The 27,353-nt window shown below is 36.1% G+C and overlaps 1 protein-coding gene across 3 annotated transcripts in view; it reads left to right on the forward strand.

Annotated features, from left to right (window-relative positions):
• The window catches only part of LOC145246173 (uncharacterized), a 422,674-nt gene that overhangs the window by 318,127 nt on the left and 77,194 nt on the right, over positions 1 to 27,353 (forward strand). For all 3 annotated transcript variants that reach the window (XR_013863104.1, XM_080108045.1, XM_080108046.1), the window contains 7 exons: positions 5,490 to 5,533; positions 9,067 to 9,184; positions 9,380 to 9,483; positions 10,049 to 10,166; positions 13,132 to 13,285; positions 21,711 to 21,780; positions 24,973 to 25,039. Coding sequence is in view for 2 of the 3 variants with exons in the window: in XM_080108045.1 (XP_079964171.1) it covers positions 5,490 to 5,533; positions 9,067 to 9,184; positions 9,380 to 9,483; positions 10,049 to 10,166; positions 13,132 to 13,285; positions 21,711 to 21,780; positions 24,973 to 25,039 (675 nt within the window). In the remaining variant the exon portion in view is untranslated. The remainder of the gene's footprint in view (positions 1 to 5,489; positions 5,534 to 9,066; positions 9,185 to 9,379; positions 9,484 to 10,048; positions 10,167 to 13,131; positions 13,286 to 21,710; positions 21,781 to 24,972; positions 25,040 to 27,353) is intronic.

Consider the following 27,353-nt stretch of genomic DNA (forward strand, 5'->3'; position numbering starts at 1 on the left):
TTGCTCATATAAACATTGTGTTTTAATTTTTTATAAGAGTTTTTTTTTGTTATTATTTTATGATGATTGAGTCAGAGTATATTTAGTTACCAAAATAAGCAGTGAAATAAGCGTGGTTTAGCACTTTTCTGAAACCGTTATTGTTTTCTTTATTTAAAGAAAAACGATAAGAAAAATTATGTTGTCGGTTTAAAACATAAAAGAAAATCATTTTTAAAAAAATCATTCAACCCCGAGAGAAGATAAATTAATGTTTAATTTTATCAAACTATGAGACACGTTAAATTAATGTTTAATTTTATAAAACTATGTCCCTTTCTCGTAACATTTCTCGGTATGAAGACATAAATTTGTCTGACAACAAATTTCTCACATTCTTTTTATTTATTTATTTATTTATTTATATTGAAAATATATAATAAAAGAGTATAAGCAATAATTAATTAGAAATGCATTATCTTTTTTTTATTCAATGAGGTTTTCAAAACGAATAGATTAAAAGAATAAAAATAATTCGTTAATAAATAAAAAGCAAACAAAGTTGACAAAAATATTCATTTTTTAAACTTTGCATCTCAGTTTAATTGCGTTGAAATAAGCAGAAATGTGTCTTACATTTAAAATGAAAAATGTAATTCAAAACCATTGATATTTCGAAAAAATACATTTTAAAATAGAAATAAGATAAATGACTGGAACTTCGTTGCCAAATAAATGGTTGAATCTTCAACACAAATAAGCATGACGTTATGCTTCATCAAATATCAGCAATACCACAAAATTAAACATCATCATAATATTCTCTTGATTACCTTAAAAACAAAATAGATTAATTGATTTGTAAAGTCCATTCGCGAAAGATATTATGGTACTATTAGAATATGAATGGCGTTAATATTATATAAGGTATCTATTATAATATAAAACTTTTTTACAAGGTGGTCACCACTTATCAAGGCCCGGAAGCCACTCGGGGATAAGGGTAATTGCGTGTACAGTACGTTTGTGTTGAGATTTGATAAAGTGTCTTACTTAAGGGGGAGGTTCATCAGGAATTTGTTTATGTTGAACTTGAAGACATCCAAGTTGTAGTCAGATGGGAAACAGGCAGACGGAACAGAGTTCCACAGGCGTAAATTTCTAAGAAAGAAGCTTTGTTCATGGAATCTACGGTTTTGGTTTTGGCACCGATAAAGAGTGGGGAAATTTTTGACAGTGGTTTCAGCTAGACGGGTGTTTTTCGTGAAAGATCGGCGAGAGGGGACCAGGAATTGAAGCTCAGATGAGCACCTGTCATGGAAGTAACAATAAAACAAAGACAGGCTAGCGACGTCTCTTCTGTCGGAGAGATGTTGCAGAGAAGGGAAAAGGGCATCCCCAACTAAGCCACGAAGCCTATTTTGTACTCTGTCAAGGCAGGATAGAGTCTTTTTAGCAGCTCCTGCCCAGATGTGGCAACAGAACTTGGACGTACTTGGCTTTTATATAGATAGAAAATTGCATCAGCAATGAGATATCTTCTGGAGCGGTAGAAGGATCCTACCATTTTTTCAGCGACCTTGGCAATAGACTTGATGTACGTGTTCCATTTCAGGTCAGGAGTAAAAGTCAAGCCCAGAAGCTTATCATAACATGGGGTTTTCCTAGTCAAGGGCCATCCATTTCAATTAATGCCAAATGGGGATCAGAGCGTTGATGATGTAAAGATAGGAGATTGGTTTTAGATACATTAAAAGTAACCAGCCACCTATTCCCCCCACTGTTTGACCGGTAAAACCGTCCATCCGCTATAGCTTTACAAGTTCCGGTTTACGACTTCCGATTTCTAAAATTCTCTGCAAGCGCAAATAATTTAAAAGAAAGACGTAAAAGCTTCTTTTTTTAAATCGACAATTTACGGGATCGTCTTTTATCTTATTTTATTTATTTTTAAATGGAGTTATACATTTTATTTTTTTACAATCCTTACAATATAAATAAATAAATAAAACCTAAAACATTCTTAAAAATTGATTTGTGTTACAAATAAAATAATCATGCAAGGAGATTTAGTGGCAAAATCCTCTCGATCTCCAAATCACATAAAAGAAACTAAATTTCCCTAATCACTGTAATTTTAATTTTTTATTTTTTCACTCACGTTGACCCCCTAACAGTCATATCGCCATATGGACGTAATTGGCTACTATTTGGGAACATGCCTAGAAAAGATTAACAAAATGCTGGTTTACATTACATTTAAACTTCTGCATATCAATACAATCAGTGAAGCAGGTAGCAGAAAGGGAATTCCAAAGTCTAGATCTTCAAGGAAAGAAACTATTAGAATTAAGAGTGAAGCGGTAAGATTTTGTTACTAAGCGGTTATTCGTGTATATGTACATTGAGAGGGACACAGATCCAATGAGTTCATCAGAGCGCATTTCATTAAAACATGTGTAAACAGGCACAGAGAGTCAACGTTGCAGCGATGGGACAGGGGTTGGAGCTTAGTTTACAAAGTGGAACCCATTAGATTGAAAATTCTTATTTAGACCCTATCCAAGCGGGAGATACTAGTGACAGATTCCCCAGCCCAGATATGGCAACAGTACTCCATGCATGGACGAATGGTGACCTTGTAGAGGTACAGGATATTCTCAGGTGTGAGTAGTCTTCTAGCCCGTTAAATGAAGCCCTGTCCTTTTTTTCAGCAGCCCTCGCTATGTCGTCTATGTATTTGGGCCAGTTCATATTGCCCGCAAATATTAGGCCGAGGAGTTTGAAGGGAGAATTCTCCGGTACGGTGTCATTTGTCATGTGGTTGGAGAGACGTCTTGTAATTATCAAGAAGGATCAGTTTAGTCTTACTAGCATTAAATGTTACATCCATATACGGCCCCACTTCTCTACGGTCTGGAGATCATTTTCTAACGAGTCTGCAATTGTCTTAGATATTTGTACATTCGTTCCTCTCTCATACCTGTTATAGAACGTTGTATCATACGCAAATAAATCCACTTCGGGCACTGTTATCAGAGAGGTCGTTTATGAATATCCAAAAAGATAATGGTCCAAGAATCACCTTCTGAAGCACTCCCGCATTAATGTTATGTTGTTTGGATGTACGTCAATCAATGACAACTTGGAGTGTCCTATTGTCTAAGAAGGATCTATTTTATTTAGTATACGGCCAGTTATACCGTAGGATTAAATTCTCATCAGTAGCTCTTCGTGCGAAATTTTGCGAACGGCCTAGGATATATCCAGGGCTTCAGCCCTGGTTTCGCCTGTCTTATCCAGTATATGGTATATGCGTTCAGAGATGACTGTTAAAATATCTGCAGTAGAACGACATTGCCTAAATCCATAGTGTTTGTCAGAGAGTAGATTTGCTTTTGCGACATGGTGGACTAGTACTTGATTAATACGCGTCTCGAAGATTTTAGCGAAGAGGGGGGGAGACTGATAGGGCGATAATGTAGAGGGTCGGCCCTTTCATTAGAATTATTCTACACTTGTCCCTCAGAGGCCATCTTCCAGCTATTAGGGAAGCAAGATTCAACAAGGCATTTATTGTAGCGTTCGGAAAGTACGGGGGCTAGCTCAGCTGAGCATTTCTTATTTAGTATAGCACGGACAAAATCAGACCCACACGTATTGGGGATGTCTAAGTTTTATGATATCGTGGACATGAGAGGGGGTGATTTTTACATCATCTAGTGAGGCTTCAGTCCACACAGGGAAATTTGGGAGGGAGTTGTTTGTTGGCTCTAAGGTGAAGTTGGAGGCGAATCGCCGGGCAAGCAGTTCCGCTTTCTCAGTTGCCGAGCTGCCAGTTAGTTACGTCGGGTCAACATTCTGCACAAAAATTATATATTAAAAAATAGACGACTAAAGTGCCATCAGCTATAATCGAAACCGAAACCAAAACTTATTAAGAATTCTTCGTTAAATTATTTTTTACAAGAAATGGAAGTCCGTAACAATTAAATGACAGTCACTCGAATGTAAACATGACACACAAAATAAATGACACACACGCTATCCTATTAATATATAGATTATGTGACATTTTTTCATTTCTTTTTCCAAATGTTTTTTCTATCTGATTTTGCGTTTCAGAATCCTCAAACGTGATATCTATTCTAATTCGAACAGTTTTTGTAAGTGCAATTGTTTTGATCTCGTGTGCACCTAGTTCACTGAGTATAGTTTTAGTTCTTTGTCGTGCTGCAGTGTCTCCTATGATTAAAAGAATGATTGGAAGCTTCAATTTCTTTTCATGTTGTGCCTAATCCTTTTCTGCATCTAAGCTTTGTTTATGCCGGCATCGCTCTGTACATTTGTGTATTTAAGATTTGTTTTCTCTGAATCAATTATTTATTGCGATTCAGAAATTTTATTGTGTAAATTACAAAAATGAACTAAAGATGTTAACAAAGTCGAGGTATTTAAAACGAAATAAATAAAAGTATCAACTTGACAAGAAAGTTCTTGTGATTTTTATCTTTTAAATTCAGATGAAAATATCTCGGCTCAAACAAAAAATTATCGGTCGAAATAAGCACCATCAGAATTAATACATATTTTCCAACGCAAGGCAAAGTGTATTTATGTCAGTAACGTAAACATTTTGCGTTCCGATTGCGATTAAGTCGATGAAGGTGTTTTTAATATCGCTGAGGTTTTGAAGCATTTCTCACGAAGAAAGTTGTCGAGATGCTTGAAGAAGTGAGAGTCGGTGGGAGAGAAGTCTGGAGAGTATGGCGGATGAGGCAGAGTTTCCTAGCACAATTCGGTCAACTGCTGCTGGGTCGGTTTAGCAATGTGCGGTCGGGCATTGTCAGGGAGGAGAATTGAGGCGTTTCATGTTAAATAATGCTGAGTGTTGTTTCGAAGTTTCTCGTGCATTTCATCCATTTTTTGACAGTACTTCTCCCTCGAAATGGTTTTGCCAGCATTCAAAAAGCTGTTATGAAGGCGATCGGTTTCAGACCATTAAACAGTAAACATGACCTTCTTTTTGTGCAACTTTGGCTTCGGGAAATGCCATGGAGCTTCCTAGGAGTCTAACCACAGAGCTTTGTTATACATAGTTGGTTCCAAAATAAAGCTTTCTATTTTTCAATTAAAAACGTTGAAGGCTTGCGAAGACAGGAGTAATACCATTCAAACGAGAAACATTTTGTGCTCCATAATTTATTTTACATAGTCACCACCATTCTCAATGCACTTTTTCAAGCAATTCAATTACGTTCTCGGCTATTGACGCACGTTCATGACAGGAGTATGCTTCCAAGGTTCTCACATTGTCAATATCTGCAAAAAAGCGATGAAAATTTCAGGGCATGTATATATAAGTTCAGTCATCATATGAAATGCAATTTGCAATCCCCATTCTTTGATGATATAAAATGTAAAGGATTGCTACCCTTAATTCATATGTTAAAGTTTATCATTTGTATTTTTCTTGTGTTATCTAACCTTTATTCATGCAATCTTTACAGGGATTCACCGAGTCTTCTTGCAACTTCTGGGATTTCGATATCAAGTGAGTAATCAATTTATTATTTCTGCATGATAGGTAATATATATATATATATATATATATAACTACTTCATTTACTCACATAAACCTAATATACGAAAGTATAGATTTATGCGTAAACTTTAAGTATTTACTTCAAAAGTACACTGAATATTCTGCGTTTCATCCACTATAGGATTCGTCAGGCTTATGCGCGAATTCTGTGGTTGCTTCTTGTTTTTATATATGTTGAGGATTTCTAGTTAGCCAATCAGCTTTCTAGTGTCCACCGCGCCCCTTCCTATCAGCCAATGGGCATGCATTTTATCGAACAAAGGATCTGTTTTAGAACTAGGTTAGTGGTTTAAGGTAGACGTTTTCCTTCCTTTTTATTTTCTTAATTTATTTTTTTTTTTATATATATAAATATACCCATATAAAAACAAGAAGCAACCACAGAATTCGCGCATAAGCCTGACGAATCCTATAGTGTATGAAACGCAGAATATTCAGTGTAGCTTAATCGCCATATATATTTTATAAATTACTATATATATATATATATATATATATATATATATATATATATATATATATATATATAAGGGGACGTGCCTGTGTGTCTGTGTGTCTGTCTGGTTACATTTCCCTACGCAATAACTCCGTCAATTTTTAGTCTACAGACTCGAAATTTGATATATGGGGTACTGAGATTTGGGAAAATCTACGTGATCGGTGTTCGGCCAGAAATTTGGCTGTTAAAGGCTCAAAGTTCAACGATTCGACCTTTGAGAACTCTACCAAACTGCTCCAACATTTTTGTGTCTACACACTTGAAATTTTAGATATACATTCTTTGGACATAGATCTAACTTAATAACTATATTTGAGCCACAAAAAATTAATATTAAGGGGTCATAATAGGGGTCAAAGTTAAACAAAATTTACCTTTTTTATCTTTTTTGCTACATCTCCAAACACCCTGGCAACGCCGGGCTGAAATGCTAGTGTATATATATATATATATATATATATATATATATATATATATATATATATATATATATATATAAAGGTTAGAACTATAAAATTGTTTCCTTAAAGAAAACAACACTACAGATTTATTTTAAAACTTTCATTGAAAAAGACAATTCAGGTAACTTGATTATGTAGTAGAGCTGACATCTAATCAGTGTTCCCACCTTCAGCTTCCACACCGCCTCGATAAGGGTCTGGAACTGGGAAAACTTGGTTGTAATCGTGTCGTTTTTTTCTGTTGCGACAATTTTATCTTTCGACCGTTTATATATTCGTGTGTTACTGATGTAGTTTTCCCGAAGCATTATGCGTATTGCATAGACAATAACTTTTATCTTAAAAGTATTTTCATAATGCAACTGTGTGAAAAGAGGAGGTAATATTCCTTGAAAAAACAATATATAATATGTTGTATTTTATTTACTATTTTTTACATCAATAACATGCAACGCAGTGTATTTCTCTAATATTTCGATGATGTAACTTTTTTCTGAGATTCATCGATTTTAGAGTAGTATAGATATTGTATATTGACTGCTTCAAGTTTCATTTGAACTCTGAAGTAGCGCAGATTTCATTTTCCCCGTACTCAAAGTCATTACTGTCTACCACCATTTTTCTTCCTCTGACTACCGATCGCGTCTACTCTCTCTCTCTGATTCCAAACTCTTAACTAACTGATGCGTGTCTTTCAAACTCTCTTGATTCGTCATTTAAATCACGTGACCAAAGGCATAAATCGAATTATTTACGTTCGTTTCGTATTTTTATGTTCTTACATTTTTTTTCAAGTTAACATTTTTGTGTATGCTAGTTATGAAAACGCACATTCTTTTCTATTAAATCATTTTAATAAATATTTTTTTCTGTAAATATTTATTTCGCTTCGATAACATTCTATCTGACATCTATTTTTACAGATATAATAATGATTATACTAATCCTTAACCTGTACAACTTTTCGGTCCTGTCAATATCTAACATATATATATATATATATATATATATATATATATATATATATATATATATATATATATATACATATATATACATATATATATATATATATAAGAACAAGTAGTCAATAAAACATGTAAAAAAAAACACTTAGAAAAAGAGTTAAAAACATATTTAATTTTAAAAAGGAAACACTATAAAGTGGATAGTCCTTAATCCGCAGACTACCGACTTACTTTTTAGTGTTTCCTTTTTTAAAATTAAATATGTTTTTAACTCTTTTTCAAAGTGTTTTTAACATATTTTATTAACTACCTGTTCTTATTATAAGCACTATCTCCTATTTGGTTTTATCGAGCTTTTACATCTGATTGAGATTACTTTATAAATATTATTCTTTTTAATATTTATAATATACTTTAGTTTTGCCATCTTGGATCATTTTGGTATACTTGACTGTAATTTGCCCTACAGAAACCAACACTTCAGCTGTGTTTTAAAACTTATATTCAAAACAAATCAATTATGTAACTTGATTATGTAGTAGAGTTAACATCTATTCAATGTAGCCGCCTTCAGCTTCAATCACCACCTCGATAGGGTCTGGAACAAGCAGCATGCCTTTTCCACTAGCGCCGATGGTAGCTTGGCGAATACTCGTCAAATGACGGTGATTGGGCTGATTTTGGTGTTGTGGGAGGTCATGTTAATGATGTTCTCAACGTATGACAAAACCATGTAGTAAAACGGGTCCATGTATGGGGAAGGGAGTAGTTAGGGAAGTGTATAAAGTCGTAGCACTCTTTCTGAAGCCAAACCTGTCTTTTTCGATCTTCGGAGCCGGCTCCGAGTTATGTTGCCACACCCAGGATTTGCCAGCGGCCACTTGATTAACCCACTAACCTACACTCTTCAGCACATCCAGGTACACTTTGGTGTTTACTTTCTAGATGACTTCACAGATGTGAGGTAGTATGATGTGGCCTTCACTTGAAGCCACACCAAAGACCATATCCATGGCCGGAAACTTCGTTGAGCTGTTCCTTCAAGCGTTGAACCCTCAGGATTTGCATTTTGAGGGTGCTGGCAATGGTCTTGTTTTATAACTTAGATCGGTAGCAACCATGAGTTGTACAGCGACGCATCCCCGATCTTCCTTGTTACACATTGTGTCAATTTTAGACATGATAGAAAGCCCATATCGCTCTTTGTACACAACTGACCAACTAATAGAGAGTTTACATCAAACGAAAATGTAATGTCGTCTTTTCTAGAGTGATAATTTTATCGTTCCACCCTGTAGATTTTGTATGTTGGCTGGAAGTAGGTTTAATAAGAACTAGAAAATAGCGTCGATTCAAGCTGGAAACTTATTTAGTCATCTAAACTATTTGATAATGGCGTGCACATATTATATTAAATATTTTTTAGATACATAAGAAATTTGCAGTAATACTAGTTTTATACTATTAGCATTCAATCATTTTCCTTTTAATTCACTTTCTCTCAATATATATGTATTTTTCGCATGTTTTCTCTGTTTTATTATTTGCCAACAGTCCTGCCGGTGGTGGCTATTGGTCAACAAGGGGATGCGAAGTGGTGAAATCTAGTTCTAAATATACCGTTTGTGCTTGTGACCATTTGACAAATTTTGCAATTTTAATGAATCCTGTGGTGAGTAAAATCAATGATAAATCTTTACTTTCATCTTTACTTCGCCGTTAAAATATTGTCGTGCGCATGTCTATTGTCTGCAAACTAAATCGAGGAAAATGAGAAAGATTTCTGATTTGAAATTTCTTGTAAGTTGATACTTAATTACAATATACCCTAACGATATCATGTTGAACATCTTTATTTTCTTTGCAGTCCCATAAGAGCCGCGAAGTCTTGAATATCATATCGATAGTGGGCTGCAGCATCTCGATAATCGCTCTTGCCATCACAATAATTGTTTATGTGATATTTTGGAAGTACGTATTTTCGTGTATTATCTATTTCGTTTTACTAAAATAAAACTATTCATACATAATTTAATGTTATTTCATTATATATATACATTTATATATATATATATATATATATATATATATATAATGCAACCCTTGTTAAATATGATTATTAGATTGAAATTGAAAAGTTCATAACAACATTTGTTGTATTATCCTAAATAATCATATTTATCTACCATTGTCAATGTAGTCAAATTTCCATAAATATATTTTCATATATTGCAGTTCTAATTTTTTTAGATGAGGGATGATTGTTTATATCACTTATATTGATCGGACTATTGTTCTCATCTTAAGTGTTATTTATGCAACGCTTCGGTCCGTTTCGTCTTCGACCGTCCTCAAGCTTGCTAGTTGTTGTTTGCAAAAGAAAAGAAAACCGTTACCAGCCCCTTAAATATTTTCGTATTCTTTGACATAGTCTTTTTATGGCTATGGTTTTGTATTAGTCCAAAAAGTCCAAAATGTTAAGTGTTTCAAATCGTCTAAAACTCGTTGTAACAGTTTGTATGTTATTGTTTTCCAGGCACGTAACCTCAGAAGATGTAAGTAAATCGCAAAGCGTTCTCCTCATGAATCTGTGTGTATCACTCATTGTGGCTTATGTGATTTTCGTTGCATTCGTCGAGGGTCCGCGGGAAAAGGTAAGTTAACAACACACTCATAGCAATTAACACTAATTCGATTGCATTTCAAATAATTCCAACATGAAGTCAACAATTGTATCCACAGTGAAATAAAAAAATATTCTGAAAAAACGGTAAACTACTAGTCACGATTGAATGTGGTTTTTTTTTTCGAATTTTGTGGCCCATAACATAAATACCTCTTACAAACCTATCAATCGGCAAAATCCCACACCTTCGCAGTAACGATCCAAAGATGCCTGAATGTTTTCTACTCCTATAGGTTCTTTCTGAGTTCCCTCTCTGCTCATCTTTTCAAAACTATCGTCGCACTGTTGCATACTTCTGTTTATTTTACTCGTACGAATACAGCGTAATAACGTTTATAATTATTAAATTTAACGTAAGGTGAAACATTTCGTTGATGGGACATGAGTTAAAGCTTGTTAAACTTAGCGTCCCTTTTGGGGGTGTTTGCTTAAAGAGAAACATGAGTATTTCGTGCACCAGACCAGATGTGATAACAATACCCCATGCTTAACATCTGTTTGTAGTGTTCGGATTTGTAATGTAAACTTCTTACTCGCTAGTCTTTGTCAGCAACTTTTGTTTCTGTTCTTTCGCTTTTTTTTTTACTAATGCTCACCTATAACAACGTATAACGTCACTTGGACGGTAGGGGCTACTATTTGGGGCCATGCTTAAGAAAGATTAAAAAGATGTTGGTTTACGTAACATTTAAACTTCTGCATATCAGAACAGCCAGGGAAGTAGGTAGCAGGAAGGTATTCCAAAATCTTACTATTAGAGGGAAGAAACTATTAGAGTAGAAAGATTTCTGGCATTTAGGGATCTCAACAGTGAAGGGGTGAGATTTTGTTTCTCAGTGGGTTTGTCGGGGATATGTACGTTGAGGTGGCACAAATGCAACAAGTTAATCAGCGTACATTCCATTAATATATTCTTAAAGTAAGCACAGATATGCAACATTGCGGTGATGGGACAAGAGGTAAAGTGTGATCTATTCGATTGAAAACTCTTTTTTTACCCTTTAAAAGAGGGAGAGGCTAGTGGCAGATGCAGCAGCCAAGATATGGTGACAATACGTCAAGCATAGGCGACTGGACGAGGATCTCTTTATATTAATTAACTGTTTTTTTTCTGCATAAATTTTATGTTCCCAGCTTCTTATACTTGATATCTATTAAGGATTATTTAGAGACCAATTTCTGCCTTTTTAGTGCAATAATTTGGATTTCCTATTTACTTTCATAACTGCGCTTTATTTTTTTAATTCTTTTGATTTTCTGTTTTCTAACCTTAGTCTTGTGATCAAAATTTTGTCCCCGGCATAAAATACATCGTTACATTCTTCAAATAATCAAGTTATGTTATTTTTATCGATCTTTCTTTCTTTTGCTCTAATGGTTAACAATTTGAACCAAAGATCAAATTGAATAAATGCCGGCTATCTTCCACCTGTTCTTGTCTAAAGTTATTATTTTTCTTAGGTATGGTTAAGAGATTTTCAAGCGGTGTTCCAGTAGTTATGTAGAATCATGACAAAAACTTGTACAAGTAAAAAACATACCTTTGTAATAATTACTGCCAGATGGTTTATACATGTGTGAGACAAGGTTTAAACGCAGCAATTTGGAACAAAGATCTAGTTAAATACATCTCCGCTCTCTTCCATCAGTTTTTTTCTGGAATTAGTCCTTTTCGGGAAATGAAAGAACATATTTCCCTAATGCATTTACTCGGTCGATGTAACGTAATCGTTACGTGTTAACATTAACGACCCACAGTCGCATGGAAACAAAATCAAGGAAAGAATTCGGCTGACTTTTTTTCAATTGAAACAACAGATATTTCTTTACGGGCACTTCCAGTATAACGCCTCGTATCTTGTTCAAGTTTTTTTCGTACGCAACTTTGCTTGACAAGATTCTACCGCATCGAACACGAGGTGCTCTGCCTTTGTCTGGCCAAGTTTATAATGCGCCTTTTCCTGTCACTTGCGGGCTCGTTGGTAATACGTCTATTTCCGCTCTTTCGTGTCTTGAACACGTCTCGAATCATCTACGTCTCGAACACGTCTCGAACACGTCTCGAATACCTGTTTCTCTGAACACGTGTCTTTTTGTATGTCTGCTTTCACATCGCGCACCTGGCTTGGTCATTTGCATATGGTTGCTGATCTTTATCCAACGTAAGCGGCTCTGTTACATTGGGAATGATCACATTCAAGCGCGTACAAGTAAAATATGCAGTGAACGAGGTAGGAATACATTTTGTGGAATTTAATGTTATAATAATGACGACGATATGCGAGACAGAAAGTTAAACACAATAGGCATCAATCGCCATCTCTATCCAAAATTACATGTTATTATTATTGATACATGGGTCTTATTTATTTAAACTAAGAAATACATGCTGAATGTTTTCGTTACTCTTTTCTCTCGCTTCCATTATTTTGTGCTTTAAGCCTTACCTTTAAGGGGCGATGTTTCTGAAAAAGAAGGAATAATTGCTATTTACTGGGTTAGAATCTATTCTATCTATCACTTATCGTTGGCAAGCATTTGACTCTAGAGTAATATTGCATAGTTGCCTACATTAAGTTGCTACATGCCTTGTCTGGAAAGATTTTCGTTAAAAAAAAATCAGACCTGTACTTGGATTTATCGAATTAGACATAATTAGGGCTATGATAACAGCCTATTCATTTCATTGTTTTACTCTCGAGCATATACTTACACAGTTAGACGCAGTTAATCAACCTAGAACCACGTTACTCTATAAAAAAGCATATAAGATATAAACGGATACTCACTCGAGAGTCAAAACAATGAAAAGAATATGCTGTTGTCATGGCCCTAGTCATAATAAACACAACCGCAATGTTTTCTGTTTTTGTTTTTTGTTAGATATACGGATATACACAATAAATTATTTATTTATAATTTATTCATTTCAGGGTGTTTGTACAGCCATTGCAGCTTTAATACAGTATTTCTTCCTTGTGGTATTTTTCACGATGTTCGCCGAAGGAATCGACATGGCAATTGCTTTGACAGTCGTCTTCGCTTCAAGATTTAGGAGACTCCCGTGGTTATTACTGCTTAGTTGGCGTAAGATCGTTTTCCTTTTCTCTATTTAAATCTACCTCTCTTTCTTTCTCATTAAATATCTATGTCAGATGTCGTCAGATATTATGGTACAATATATATATGTATATATATATATATATATATATATATATATATATATATAATACAGTGGATGTGTTATCGGCAGCTCCAGTAACTCTCGCTTCTTCTTCTTTTGCCCCTCAGTCCTCATTCAAATGAGTGATTTTTCTGACAAAGGGTGAAGAAAAAGCTGCTTTAAAGGTCGGTAGTACTTGGTCTGAGTTATCGGAAATTTTTCTGCCTCTATGTCATACTTGTGGCCATGTCACTAGCAAGGGTGCTGGAGGTAAACGTTTCGTCTGGGCTGACGTTATTTGCCTGGTAATCAGCGAACCTTGGATTAACCACTAAGGAGGCTGTCCTATCAGCATGCGCAAAGTACTGGGACTGCTGTATTGCCATTTGGTGAATGGACTATGGACCATACAGTAGTCTCTGGTGGAGCCTCTTGATGCCATACTAGTAGGTAATTGTTACGGCTTTACCTTTTCATGTGCTACAAAAAAAATCCTGTCTTTTTCTTTCTTACTTTCCCTCTCTGTACTGCTCTAACGAAGTATGCCGACCTGTTCCACAAATCCCAAAACCACAACATGAAACATTTCCAGAAAAAAACTTGAATAAACCTAGAAACCATCCTCCAACGTAGACCCCTACTACCAGGTCTCCTTCTCCAACATCAGGGGTCTACGTTGCAACCTTCCAGAGGTTGAAACCCAATTACAGGAGACGACACCGGACATATTCTTTCTATGCGAAACTGGAATAGGGCCGACCACTTTCCTAGATGAGTTCATAATTAACGGATACTCTAATTTAACATCGAAATCTGACCCCCAATATCGCCATGGGCATGGAATATGTGCCTACATAAAAGATGGCTTCCCATGTGGCAGGGATATCTCTAGAGAAGATCCTAATTTACCTTATATGTGCTTTCGGGTTGCACTTGCGTACACCACTGCATTTATATGTGCCCTCTATCGGCCCCACAACAGCGGAGTTACTATCTTTAAGAGCATATCTGAGAAAATAAACCACATCCTGTCTGCACACCCCTCGGCTAACATCCACATTTGTGATGACTTCAACGTCCATAACGTGGAATGGCTGACCCACTCAAATAAGACGGACGATGAGGGGAGATTCTGTTATGATTTAGCCATTGCTTATGACCTCAATCAGAGTGTTCGCGAGCCCACCCGTGTACCCGATACTACAGGTCAATATGCAAGCCTCCTAGACCTTTTTTCTCTCAACTTCCCCATAGCTATGTTAATGTTTCGTTCTTTCTCCTCTAGGATCCTCCGACCACTCCATCATATCAGTTAAGATAAAAATGAAATGTAATAAGTCCCCAGACGTACCCCTCCACCGTACTGTATACCGATACTTCATTGCTGACTGGGAAAGCTTCCGTACATTTATACCTGATCTACCGCTGTAGTTCATGTTTAAAAAGGATGTGTCCTCTATAGTATCAGACCTGACCGAATGGTTAATTGTAGGCATAGACCGATTCATACCATCTAAAAAATTCCAACAAAAACCTAACAGCCAGCCATGGTTCTCCCCAGAATGTGCTGCTGCCATCGCGCACAGAAATTACTTTTTCCATAACTACCATAACTAATAGATGTACTGAGACTAAAGCTGCCAGCAACCACTGTAAAAGAGTAATAACAAAATGCAAGAGAGCTATATGCTCAGTCTGTTAAATCTAAAGTAGCTGACCAGCGGCTTGGTTCCCACCAGTTTTTGCAAATAACAAATAGGATCCTGAACAGAAGTGTGCGTTCTATCCCAACCATTATCAACGGGCCAGAGGTCATCTCCTCAGCTTCGGACAAGGCCAAACTATTTGCCAAGAACTTTGCAGCTAATTCTACCCTATGCGACGAAGGCCATCAACTCCCCATATTTCCTATTTCCTCCTATAACACAGAACATGCTAGGTAACATACAAATATCTGTGCGTGAGGTCGCCAAGCTAATCAAGAACCTGGATGCCAGTAAAGCAACTGGCCCTGACGGCATCTCAATTATAGTGTTAAAAAAGCTTCAACCAGAACTTGCTCCCATACTTACGAAACTGTTTAAGCGTTTCCTTAAGGAGAAGTGTTTTCCAACACCCTGAAAAACCTCATGAGTATGCCCAGTATTTAAGAACTCAGGTGACAGGTAATCTCCCGCTCAGTACAGACCAATAAGTCTCCTGTGTGTTATGAGTAAGTTGCTGGAATCCATATTAAATAGAGAAATAGTCAACCACCTCAGCAGAAATAACATTCTCAGTGACACGCAATATGGTTTCCCTTCTGCAAGATTTACCGCAGATGTGCTAACGGTTATATCTCATAGGGTTAATGAATCTCTTGACGAAGGCTTTCTTTTTCAGGGCAATTGCTCTTGACATATCAAAGGCCTTCGACAAGGTATGGCATAAAAGCCTACTTCACAAGATTTCCAGCTACGGTATAACTGGAAATATTCTCTCTGTCATTAAATCATTTCTCTCTGAGTGGCTCCTAAGAGTAGTGGTTGATGGACAAAAATCAGAGGCCCACAGTATTAATGCTGAAGTCCCTCAAGGGTCCATCCTTGGCCCAACTCTCTTCCTTATCTATATCAATGATCTCCCTAAACACATACTTAAATCATTCGTTGACATCTATGCTGATGACACGACCATATACGGCAACACATCAAAGGCTGTAAATGACAAAGCTCTCTGATTCTCTCTCCTCTGATTTCGAACGAGTGGTACAGTGGGGGAAGATGTGTCTGGTTACCTTTAATGCATCTAAAACCAAACTCCTACCTTTACATCATCAACGCTCTGATCCCCATCTGGCATCAATTGAAATAGATGGATCTCGTCTAGGAGAAGCCCCATGTTTTGACAAGCTTCTGGGCTTGACATTCACTCCTGATCTGAAATGGAACACGTACATCAAGTCTCTAGCCAAGGTCGCTGGAAAGATGGTGGGATCCTTCTACCGCTCCAGAAGATATCTCACTGCTGATGCAATTCTCTATCTATATGAAAGCCAAGTACGTCCAAGGATGGAATACTGCTGCCATATCTGGGTAGGAGCTGCTAAAAACAGCCTATCCTGCCTTGACAGAGTACAAAATAGACTTCGTGACTTAGTGGGGGATGCCCTTTTCTCTTCCCTGCAACATCTCTCCCACAGAAGAGAAGTTGCAAGCCTATCTTTGTTTTATCGTTATTTCCATGGCAAGTGCTCGTCTGAACTCCAATCTCTTTTCACCCCTCACCAATCTTTTACGAAAAACATCCGTCTAGCTGAATCTACTGTTAAAAACTTTCCTACTCTTTATCTGTGCCTAAATCAAAACGTAGATTCCATGAACAAAGCTTCTTTCTTATAACTGCACGCCTGTGGAACTCTGTTCCGTCTGCCTGCTTCCCTCCTCACTACAACTTGGATGAAGTCCAACGTAAACAAATTCCTGATGAACCGCCCCCCCTTAAGTAGACACTTTAAATACCCACACTAACATACTGTCCTTACAATAACCTTTATCCCTGAGTGGCTTCCGGCCCTTGATAAGTGGTAACCACATTGTAAAAAAAAAATATATATATATATATAAAGCTGAACGTCTGTGTGTGTCTGGTCACGAATAGGCTCCTATATGGTTGACTTTTATAGAAAATTGATCACATATAATGATAGAAGATGTATCGAGATACAGGAATGGGTGTGCTTTATCTGGCATAATGATGATTCATTAAAATTGTGGGGCCTTCGTACACGTCTGGTCCACAAAGTATGGAAATAAAAAAATTAAAAATTAAAAAAAAAATGTTTACAAGTGTTTTTGATATAGATTTACATAATAATACTTTGATAAGTATATTTAACTTAAATAGGGATGGTATAATAAAATTGCGAGGTCTGCGTTCGCGCCTGGCCTTCATAGAATGGAAATAGGCACAAACTTTAATAAAGACTTTTCATATTTGTCTGTGTAAGTATACTTTGATAATGATGTTTCAGTTTGAAGAAATATAGTATAATAAAATTGTGAGGTGTTCGTTCGCGCCTGACCTCCATAGAATGGAAATATGTCACAAAGTTTAACAAGGTGTTTTTAATACAGATCCACAGAATATTGTGATAAATGTTTCAGTGTGAACAAATACGGTATAATAAATTATGGGGTTATCTATTTAATTTGCAGTTATTTTGGGAAAGAAATTGTTTTCCAATATGTTTTGCACACGTTGACTTAAAGAGAAAAGGAAAGAATTTAAATAACTAGTTTATAAAGAAGAATGTTGGTTCTATTTTTGTAGTCACCTGTATATATATATATATATATATATATATATATATATATATATATATATATATAATATATTTATATATAATCTATATGTATACATATATGTATATATATGTATATATATATTGCTATATACGTATATATATATATATATATATATAATTTATTCAATAAGTATCGCTAACAAAAACAAACAAACAACATTTACGTAAAAAAAACGCGATACGTTAGTAGTCCTGCGAGATAGCTCAGTGGAAGAGGCTTAGACTTCTTATCACTGCGTCCCGATTTCCAATCTCGCTAGATTCAGCCACTCTGAGGAGTCGTAGACGACGAAACACGTGTCAGTGGATAATTATATTTTTAAAATTATATATACTAGCATGGGTGCCCGGCGTTACCCAGGAATTCGGAGGTGTATGTTGAGCAAAAAACAAGTGGTAGTAGAAAGGCAGGCTTGAACTCATACCGCCAAGGAGGAAAAGAACGGGAAAAACAACTGACGTATTTGCTGTTACGAACACCGCCAAACTGGAAGTGACGTAGGTTTTAATTAAAGTAAGACAATTGGAAGAAAAGGATGACTTTCGAAAATATCGGCGAAAAAAGCGACCCCCTGTAGAAAAGTGCCCAGTTGAAGATGAAGATATTAATGTTTTTAGCCAATTTTTCGATATTTTTCGTTCGAAGGGTCGAACTTCAAAACGATACTGATCTTGTCAATATCCATCGCCTCTATCGAAAGTTTTAGGCAGACATGCAAACATACATACATACATTTATATATTGGTAACTCAAATTTTCGACCCAAACCGATTAAAAAGCTTGCCCTATGTCTGAATACACTATGTAAAATTTCGAATGTTTTGATCAGAAATTCTCTAAGTAATTTGGTAGAGACCGAAGCGGTCAATGTTTTTTTTTAATTTGACATCTATTACGGCCCCTTAACATTTATTGTTTTGGGCTCAAATCAAGGTATTAAATTACATCCATGTCTATGTAACCTATATCTAAAATTTCAAGTGTTTAAACTCAAAATTGCCGGAGGAGTTTGGTAGAGTTTTCAAAGATCAAACCGTTGAACTTTGACCCCGCCCTTAACAGCCAAATTTCTGGCCGAAAACGGATTACAAAGATTTTCTCAAATCTCACTACCTTGTATATCAAATTTCGTGTCTGTAGACTGAAAATTTACAGAGTTATTGCGTAGGGAAATGTAAACAGACAGACACTTTTACTTTTATGCACACACACACACACACACACACTCATATATATATATATAGATATATATATATATATATATATATATATATATATATATATATATATATATAGCCATCCACATATAGTACCGTTTCTCTGTATCATAACTTATTAGTGCGGCTAGATTAGCAGGAAGGTTTTAACCTCTACCGCCTAAGTGGCAGTCGGGACTCCTAACTATTCTGCTATTCGCCTGTTGCTAAGATGAGTATGTGAGTTAACAATGTTCAAACGTTGCCCAAACGCTTAAGCTCATTTTCTTTACACAAAAAGCATCGCTTAATATGCTAGTATTAGAAAACTAAACATTACGTATCTTAAATCGTTTGCGTCTATGGTCCTCTTTTATGATCAGAAGAATATTTAACTATATTTCATATCTATATTTTTGAAATATGTGAATTTAGACATAAAGACTGAAGTGTCTTTGAAAATATTAAACCGAGTGCCTGGTATATATATATTAACAAAACTGATCTTTTAATTTACAGTATCTTGTGTGGATGTTCAGCAGACGTATACAAATAATTCGCTTATCATACAATTAAAAGAATGCTCTAACTATTCAATAAGTCTAGTTAATATTTGAAATTACATATTTAGTATTAAATAATGCTGTGTTAACATCATATTTTTCGTAATCTATATATCTATAAAAGTGAAAATATCTGTGTGCTGTGTGTGTGTTTGTCTGTCTGTGTACATTTCCGTACCAAATAATTCTGTCAATTTTAAGTCTACAGACTCGAGATTTTACATAAGGGATATTGAGATTTGGGAAAATCTTTTTAATGAGATTTCGGCCAGAAATGTGGCTGTCAAGGGGTCAAAGTTCAACGATTTGACATTCGAAAACTCTACCAAACTCCTCCGCCAATTTTGGGTCTGAACACTTGAAATTTTAAATGTAGGCAACTTGGGCATGGATCAAACTTTTTAATTTGATTTGCTTTCAAAAATAAACGTAAAGGGTTTAAAATAAGGGCCACAGTTTAAAAAAAATTGACCTCTGGTCTAAAAATTTGAAATTTTACATCAAGGGTATTCAGAGATAAGGCGAGCTTTTTAATCTGTTTGGATCGAAAATTTGAGCTGCCAAATGTCGAAGGATTTGACGTTTGCGGTGTCTAGCAAACTACTCAGCCAATTTTGGGTCCAACATTTAAAATTTATACATACCGGGTATTTAGACATGCGGCACGCATTTTAATCTGTTTCGAGGTGAAAATTTGGCTTCCAAAATGTCAATGTTGAAAGAGTTGACCTTCGCAAATTGTACCAAATTTCTCCGCAAATTTTATGTCTAAATACTTGAAATTTTAGATGTAGGTAACTTGGACATTTTATTTTGATCTCAAATCAAAATAATAAATGTTAAGTGGTCACAATTTGGGTTCAAGTTATAAAAAATTTATCTCTGCGGTCTCTACGAAATTACTCAGACAATTTTTGTCTAAACATTTGAAATCTTACATAAAGTGTATTCACACATAGGGCAAGTTATTAACAGCACATAGGGCTCGTGTAATTTTTTTTCTGTTTACTTCTTCAATTATTTACTGTTTTAATGATAATTCTGATTTTGTAGTCATATCCTATGTATATATATAGAGAGAGGACAAGAGAGAGAGAGAGAAACAGACAGACAGAGGCAGAGAAGAAGACGAAGAAGAAGAAGAAGAAGAAGAAGATGATGATGATGATGATGATGATGATGATGATGATGATGATGATGATGATGATGATGAACAACAACAACAACAACAACAACAAAATTTAAATCTGTAAATTATACTTTACAAGAATAAATTTTTCAACAGGATACCCAAATAAAAAATATTATCTGAGTATTCTGTCGAATAATAAATTCTTGTAAAGTATAATTAACAGATTTAAATTTTGTTTTATATGACAAGCTCTATTTTCTATTTTGGTTGTATTGAGCTTTTTTATTTAGTTGTGGTTATTATATAAATATTAATAATTATGTTTGCTTAAAATTGTTAGAAGCTTTTGTCTTGTAAACTTCTTTTTTACTTCTTGATGTTATATATATATATATATATATATATATATATATATATATATATATATATATATGTACATATATATTACCGGTGGTAATCGTGACACTTTGCACTGATGATTCCCGAAAACTGAACTGTGATCTAAGATTCAGCCGTTGTTCCATTGACGAAATATTGCATCCCCTCTGCCTGTTCTACAAGTACTTTAACGGTTAATGCTCCGACGAACTGCAAGCACTTGTACCCCCTCGACGTAAATACCCCCGACAAATCCGACAAGCAGCTTAATCCTACCCCTTCACAGTAGAGATCCCTAGACGTAAGAGAGCCTTCTACTCTGATAGTTTCTTCCCCAGAACCACTAAACTTTGGAATTCCCTTCCGGATCATTGCTTCCCCAACTGTACTGGCATGCAGATGTTCAAGTGTAACGTGAATCAACATCTTGCTGCTCAACTCTCTACCTAGTACCCCTGTAGCTTAAGTCCCTGATAGTAACCCCTACATCAATGTAGCAATGTGTCTTGTTTGTGGTGAAAAATGTAATAAAAAAGGATGAAACACTGGTGTCAGTAGGGATTTAAAATTATTATTGTAATAAGTATATTTATACATACATGTATGTATTTATATATATATATATATATATATAGAGAGAGAGAGAGAGAGAGAGAGAGAGAGATTCTTTATTTCTTTTTAATATAGTCATTAAATGTTTAATGTACTCACTTACTGTTTTTTACTTTTTTCAGTTTTACCGGCCGTAATTGTTGGCATCAGTCTCGGCAGTACGCAGACAAAAGGATTTGGCAATGAAGTATTGTAAGTTTCGTCACTATTTTGTGCAAAATCGGCTCAAATTGTTATTAAAATCTATATATTTTTTTATTATTCAATATTTTATATAACGTCTATTGGCTGTGATTTGTGCAAAACCTGGAGCTTTAAGCATTTTAGAATTCCTTTTTTAAACACAGGAAAGGTAAAAAGAATACGTGTTGGTCGTACGTAGTATCTTGTGCCTGTTGTTTGAAAAGTCGAATAATTTCTTCTCGCATTTCAAAAGTACACCAGCTAGAGTTGCGCAACGTCTCAGACCTTGAATTTCCACACGATTATGCCCTCGTTTTTGTTTGTTGCAGTCTATCGAAAATTACCAGTTCTAAATGTTTATTTACTTCTGTAATGTTGTACACTTTGTATTCTTACATTTTAACGCCCCAACACGTTGCGGATTCCATCGCAAGGAAACAGAAGAAATGAAAAAAAAAACTCGAGGCATTTTTTGTAAATATCTAAATAGTTTATTTCTCCTTCTTCGTACGCGTGTGACTTTTCGTCTTTGCCGTGACATCACCCACGTGTCATGAACATGTGCTTCTTTCGTCACGTCTCGACCCCTTTCTTCGAACACTGCTACTTATAGCAGGTATGCTTTCTATCTCTGCTGTAACGTCACATAACACAGTGACTTGGTAATTTGCGTATGGCTGCTGCTGCTAACCAGTGTTAACGGCCATGCTACACTGTTTTTATTTTGGAATCATTGTTTTACTCAGTAAGAACATCTAAACAAATATTAAGTTTACATTGATTTTTAGCATTGAATCGAGTGTTAAAAACGTCCACATGCTCATCAAAAAGATCTCATTAGGAGTCAAGGAAAATTCAATTAAAAAACGAAATTATCACAAAGAATTCTGACATCTGAAAGTCCTTCTATGTCGGTAGATTTGCGAAATAAAAGATGTCTAAAAAGCACGGGCATAAAAATTTTCATTCAGCGAAATATAAAACAAAAAGTGAATTGTAGCCCTTCTTAAAATAAAGATCTGACAATTTTGCATCGTTTATTTTTTCTTATTTAGAAGGAAAGCAAAAATTGTCAACTATAAGGAAGCAACATGATATATTTGCATGAATACAAGGGGGTCAATTCATTGACAAATTGATGATCAATGCTTTTAAGATCTTTGGTCTCAACATCAATCACAAGTGCAGGTTTCTTCACAGAGAAATAGTCTGAGACACTTGATACCCAGCTGTGAGGTTCCGCTTGGGACTTCTACTATACGACGCAACACGATAGAGTGTAATTGTCTGTATTTTTTTTTTTTTTTTTTTTTTTTTTGAGATGAGGTGTTTTCATTGATTGAGATTGTCGGACTGACTTCCTCATCTTGGTTGTAATCGTCACAACGTTTCGGCCGTTTTGCCCTCCGGCCTTCATCAGGTGTTTTGTATCGAACTGGGGAACCAGTTACCCCCGTAATAATAATAAAGGGTTGGGTTCGAGACTCCTAACAAACGGTTCCCCAGTTCGATACAAAACACCTGATGAAGGCCGGAGGGCAAAACGGCCGAAACGTTGTGACGATTACAACCAAGATGAGGAAGTCAGTCCGACAATCTCAATCAATGACAATAGAGTGTGTAAATATCTCCATTGGGCGTAAAGCTCCGAATATCGAATGAAACGGAAATTCTTTCGAACGTATACTAGAGAGAACAGATGCGAATAAGTCATACATAATATACTATGACTATGCAAGCTCTACAACTACATATCTAGACAACGGAGCTATTAACCTGACATAGTTATATAAGACAGGAAGAGGAAGAAGAAAGTAGCAACCTTAGTAGGAGTTAGTATTCCCGTTAAACAGAGCTGAGGGGGGAAATATAGAGAAATACGAAGGTCTATTGTATGGCCGGAAACGAAACTGGAATCTTAGGAAAATCTCTATCATTCTAATAATTATACAGGCAACTTGACTCTTGAAAGAGAATTGCAAACACTACCTGGTAAGCATGAATGAAATGTTTATTTTCTCAAAATACAGAAAAGCGTTCTTAAAGCGAAACAAGGTTGACCACTTAAAAAAATGTGTAACTTACTGCAATAAGATGATCATGAAAAATACCAACTCTATAAAAATAAAACTATCGCATTATTAGCAAGGAAATCTATTATAAAATTATATTATGCCAGTAAACGATAATCTTGTAAAAGCAAAACATGGAAAAAGTTGAATTTAATCCACAAATGGAAAACCTCTTACTTCCTGCCTTCGATAAATGATAAAATTGACTTGCTCATCTAGAATTTCCTGGCGATATCATTGCACCAACCATACTCCACAAGAACTAAAAGATGTGTTTATGAAAATCCATAACGTTAGTGATTAGACGGTCTTAAAATGAGGGAAAGCAGAATTATTTGGAAAAAAGTTGATGAAAATATTGAGGAAGTTTATAAATGCATCTACAAAAGATATTAAGAAAAAACGCTAATGTATCTATGACCAGCCTTTTAAAAAATACGCATCATGAAGAGTAGATAGTCTATTGGAAAGTATTCAACGACTACATATTTATGAGAGAGTGTGGTGAAACAACACTGATTGGACAAGAAACAGCTCTGATATTATCCGGGTACTCGCTAAAACTGTGCCGGATTGAGCTAACTGGTCGACCTTTAAACTACCATGCAGCGTCTTTTCAACTCCAACGAGTTATAGAAACAATAACAATAACAGTGGTGAAACATGGTCATCCAATAATGCAGGAACAAAGAGACAAATTAATTAAAAGAAAACATTATACTCGGTATCAGTTAAGAATAATGAAAATATATTTAGATCAGAATAGAACTGGATTAACTGACATCATAGGCATCATGAGACCAACTAAAGAAATGGTCTTACGAGATATACAGAAGATTAAGACATTCGGAGAGAGATAACTTCGAAAATCAACTTAGTCCTACAGGCCAGAACGTTGCAATTTGAAAGGAAAAATTTCAGAGAAGTCAGCATCTCTGCTACAGAATCATCCCACAGCTGACTTACATGTGTAGAAACTTCAGTGATTGAATAAGACTGACGCGCCAGTTTTATGGCCAGGGTCATCCTTGATGATGAACGTCATCAGGTGTTAATAATGTTTTCGTATTACATTGTAATTGCTATTTATATAAAGCTACACCTAATTTTCCTACATTTTCTCGTACAGTTGCTGGTTGACTCCAGAGGATAACGCCATCTGGTCCTTCATTGTACCTGCTGTGATGATAATCCTGGTTTGTATTTTATTCATTCTTCTATCTGGTACATCCGTTAGTACAAGCGTTATCTATTGTTGCAACTATATGGAATAGTTAGGAAAAAAGATTTTGTCGAATTAAGGTTTCAAATACAATTGGCGTTCTAAAAGTGGTGCCTTCTATTTTTTTATTATTTACAAATGGATCAGATCGTGATTGCAATTTTTTTTTTATTCAATTTTCACCCCAAACAAGGCACAGTGCCACTTTGAAGCAGGGGGCTACTATCAGGGACTTAATTAGCGGGGTCATTATGAAGGGAGAAGAGTAGAAAGATGTTTGTTAACATTACACTTGAACTTCTGCATATCATTGCAGTTGGGAAAGCAGAATCCCGGAAGGGAGTTCCAAAGACCCGCAGTTCTGGGGAAGAAACTATTGGAGTAAAAGGCTTTCTTGCACCTAGGGATCTCTACTGTAAAGGGATGAGACTTAGTAGCTTGTCGGGTTTGTCGGGGGTAGTTACGTCGGGGAGGTACAAGTGTTTGCAGTTCGTCAGAGCATTCACCATTAAAGTATTTGTAGAACAGGCAGAGGGATGCAACATCTCGTCGATGGGACAGAGGTTGAAGCCTAGATGACAGTTCAGGACCTATCAGGTTGGCGACTCTCTTTTGAACCCTGTCCAGGAGCGAGAGACAAGCAGCAGATGCACCAGCCCAGATGTGACAACAGTACTCCATACATGGGCGAATGGTTGCCTTATAGAGGTATAGGATACTGGCAGGCGTAAGTAGTTTTCTAGCACGGTAGAGGGAGCCAACCTTCCTTGCAGCAGCCTTGGCAATGCTCTCAATGTATCTATTCCAGTTCATATTCCCTGTAAACGTTAGGCCGAGGAGTTTAAAAGACGTACTTTCAGGCAATGTGTTCTTCCATTGCTATTGGTGGTAGAGAAGGTTTCTTGTAGTTATTGAAGGAAACAAGCTTAGTCTTAGCAGCATTGAATGTGACCAACCATTTTTGTCCCCATTCCACTACGGATTGGAGGTCATCCTCTAGTGTTTCTGCCATTTCCTTGGATATGTGTTCATTTGTTTTCCCCTCATATCTGTTATAGAGAGGGGTGTCATCGGCAAATATACCCATCTCCGAAACAATTTTATCAGGGGGGTCGTTTATAAATATCAGGAATAATAGAGGTCCAAGAATAGACCCCTGAGGTACACCCGCATTTATGTCATATTGTTTGGATGTACGACCGTCGAGGACAACTTTGATTTTTCTATTACTTAACAAGGATTTAATTACATTATGAATTCTTCCAGTGATTCCATATGATCTAATTTTCCTTAGAAGACCATCGTGCCATACCCTGTCAAAAGCCTTAGATATATCAAGGGCCACCGCTCTACCTTCCTCTGTTTTATCCAATGAACGGTATATACGTTCAGAAACTACAGTTAAGATATCTGCTGTTGAACGGGCTTGCCTGAATCCATATTGTTTGTCAGTCAGGAGTTTAGCAGCTGTTAGGTGCTGGACTAGGGCTTGATTAACTAAGGGACTCAAATATTTTGTCGAAAAGCGGGAGGAGGCTATGGGGCGATAATTTAGTGGGTCAGTTCTTTCACCAGAATTCTTGAAGACTGGTACCACAGAGGCGGTTTTCCAGCAGTCGGAAAAACAAGATTCGTTAAGGCATTTATTGTAAAGTTTGGACAGAACTGGAGCAACCTCGGCAGAGCATTTTTTTAATAGCACAGCCGGGATGAGATCTGGTCAACATGCTTTTGAAGTGTCTAGGTTTTTATAATAGCATGTACCTGAGAAGGGGTGATTTTCAAATCGCCAAGTGTGACGTCTGTTCGCAGAGGAAAATCAGGGAGTGAGTGGTGTACCGAGTTCAGTGTGGAGTTTGAGGCAAACCGACTGGCAAGCAGATTAGCCTTGTCAGTTGCCGTGCAAGCAACCTCATGATTGTTTGTTAGTGGGGGAATAGTTGACTGTCCATTATTTACTACGCTGTTTTAGATTTTCCAAAAATCCCGGGTTCCTAATTTCTGTGCTTCGATGCGCTTTCTGGTGGTTTCAGAGTAATCTGTCTTAGCTGTCACTATCACTCTCTTACAATTATTTCTAGCTTCTATAAACTTCTGTTTATTTGAGCTGGACTTATGTCGGTTGAATCTTCGAAACGCATGCTGCCTTTGACAAATGTCAGCTGCACAAGCAGAAGTAAACCATTGGGGAGAGTGGGGCTTGTTATAGAATTTCCGTGCGGGAACATGTGCTTCAATAGCAGTTTTGAACCATTCAGTTGTCTCATTTGCACACTGTTCCGCTGGAA

The sequence above is a fragment of the Euprymna scolopes genome, chromosome 23 (assembly GCF_053919585.1).
Source record: "Euprymna scolopes isolate OS-2025 chromosome 23, ASM5391958v1, whole genome shotgun sequence".
NCBI lineage: Eukaryota > Metazoa > Mollusca > Cephalopoda > Sepiida > Sepiolidae > Euprymna > Euprymna scolopes.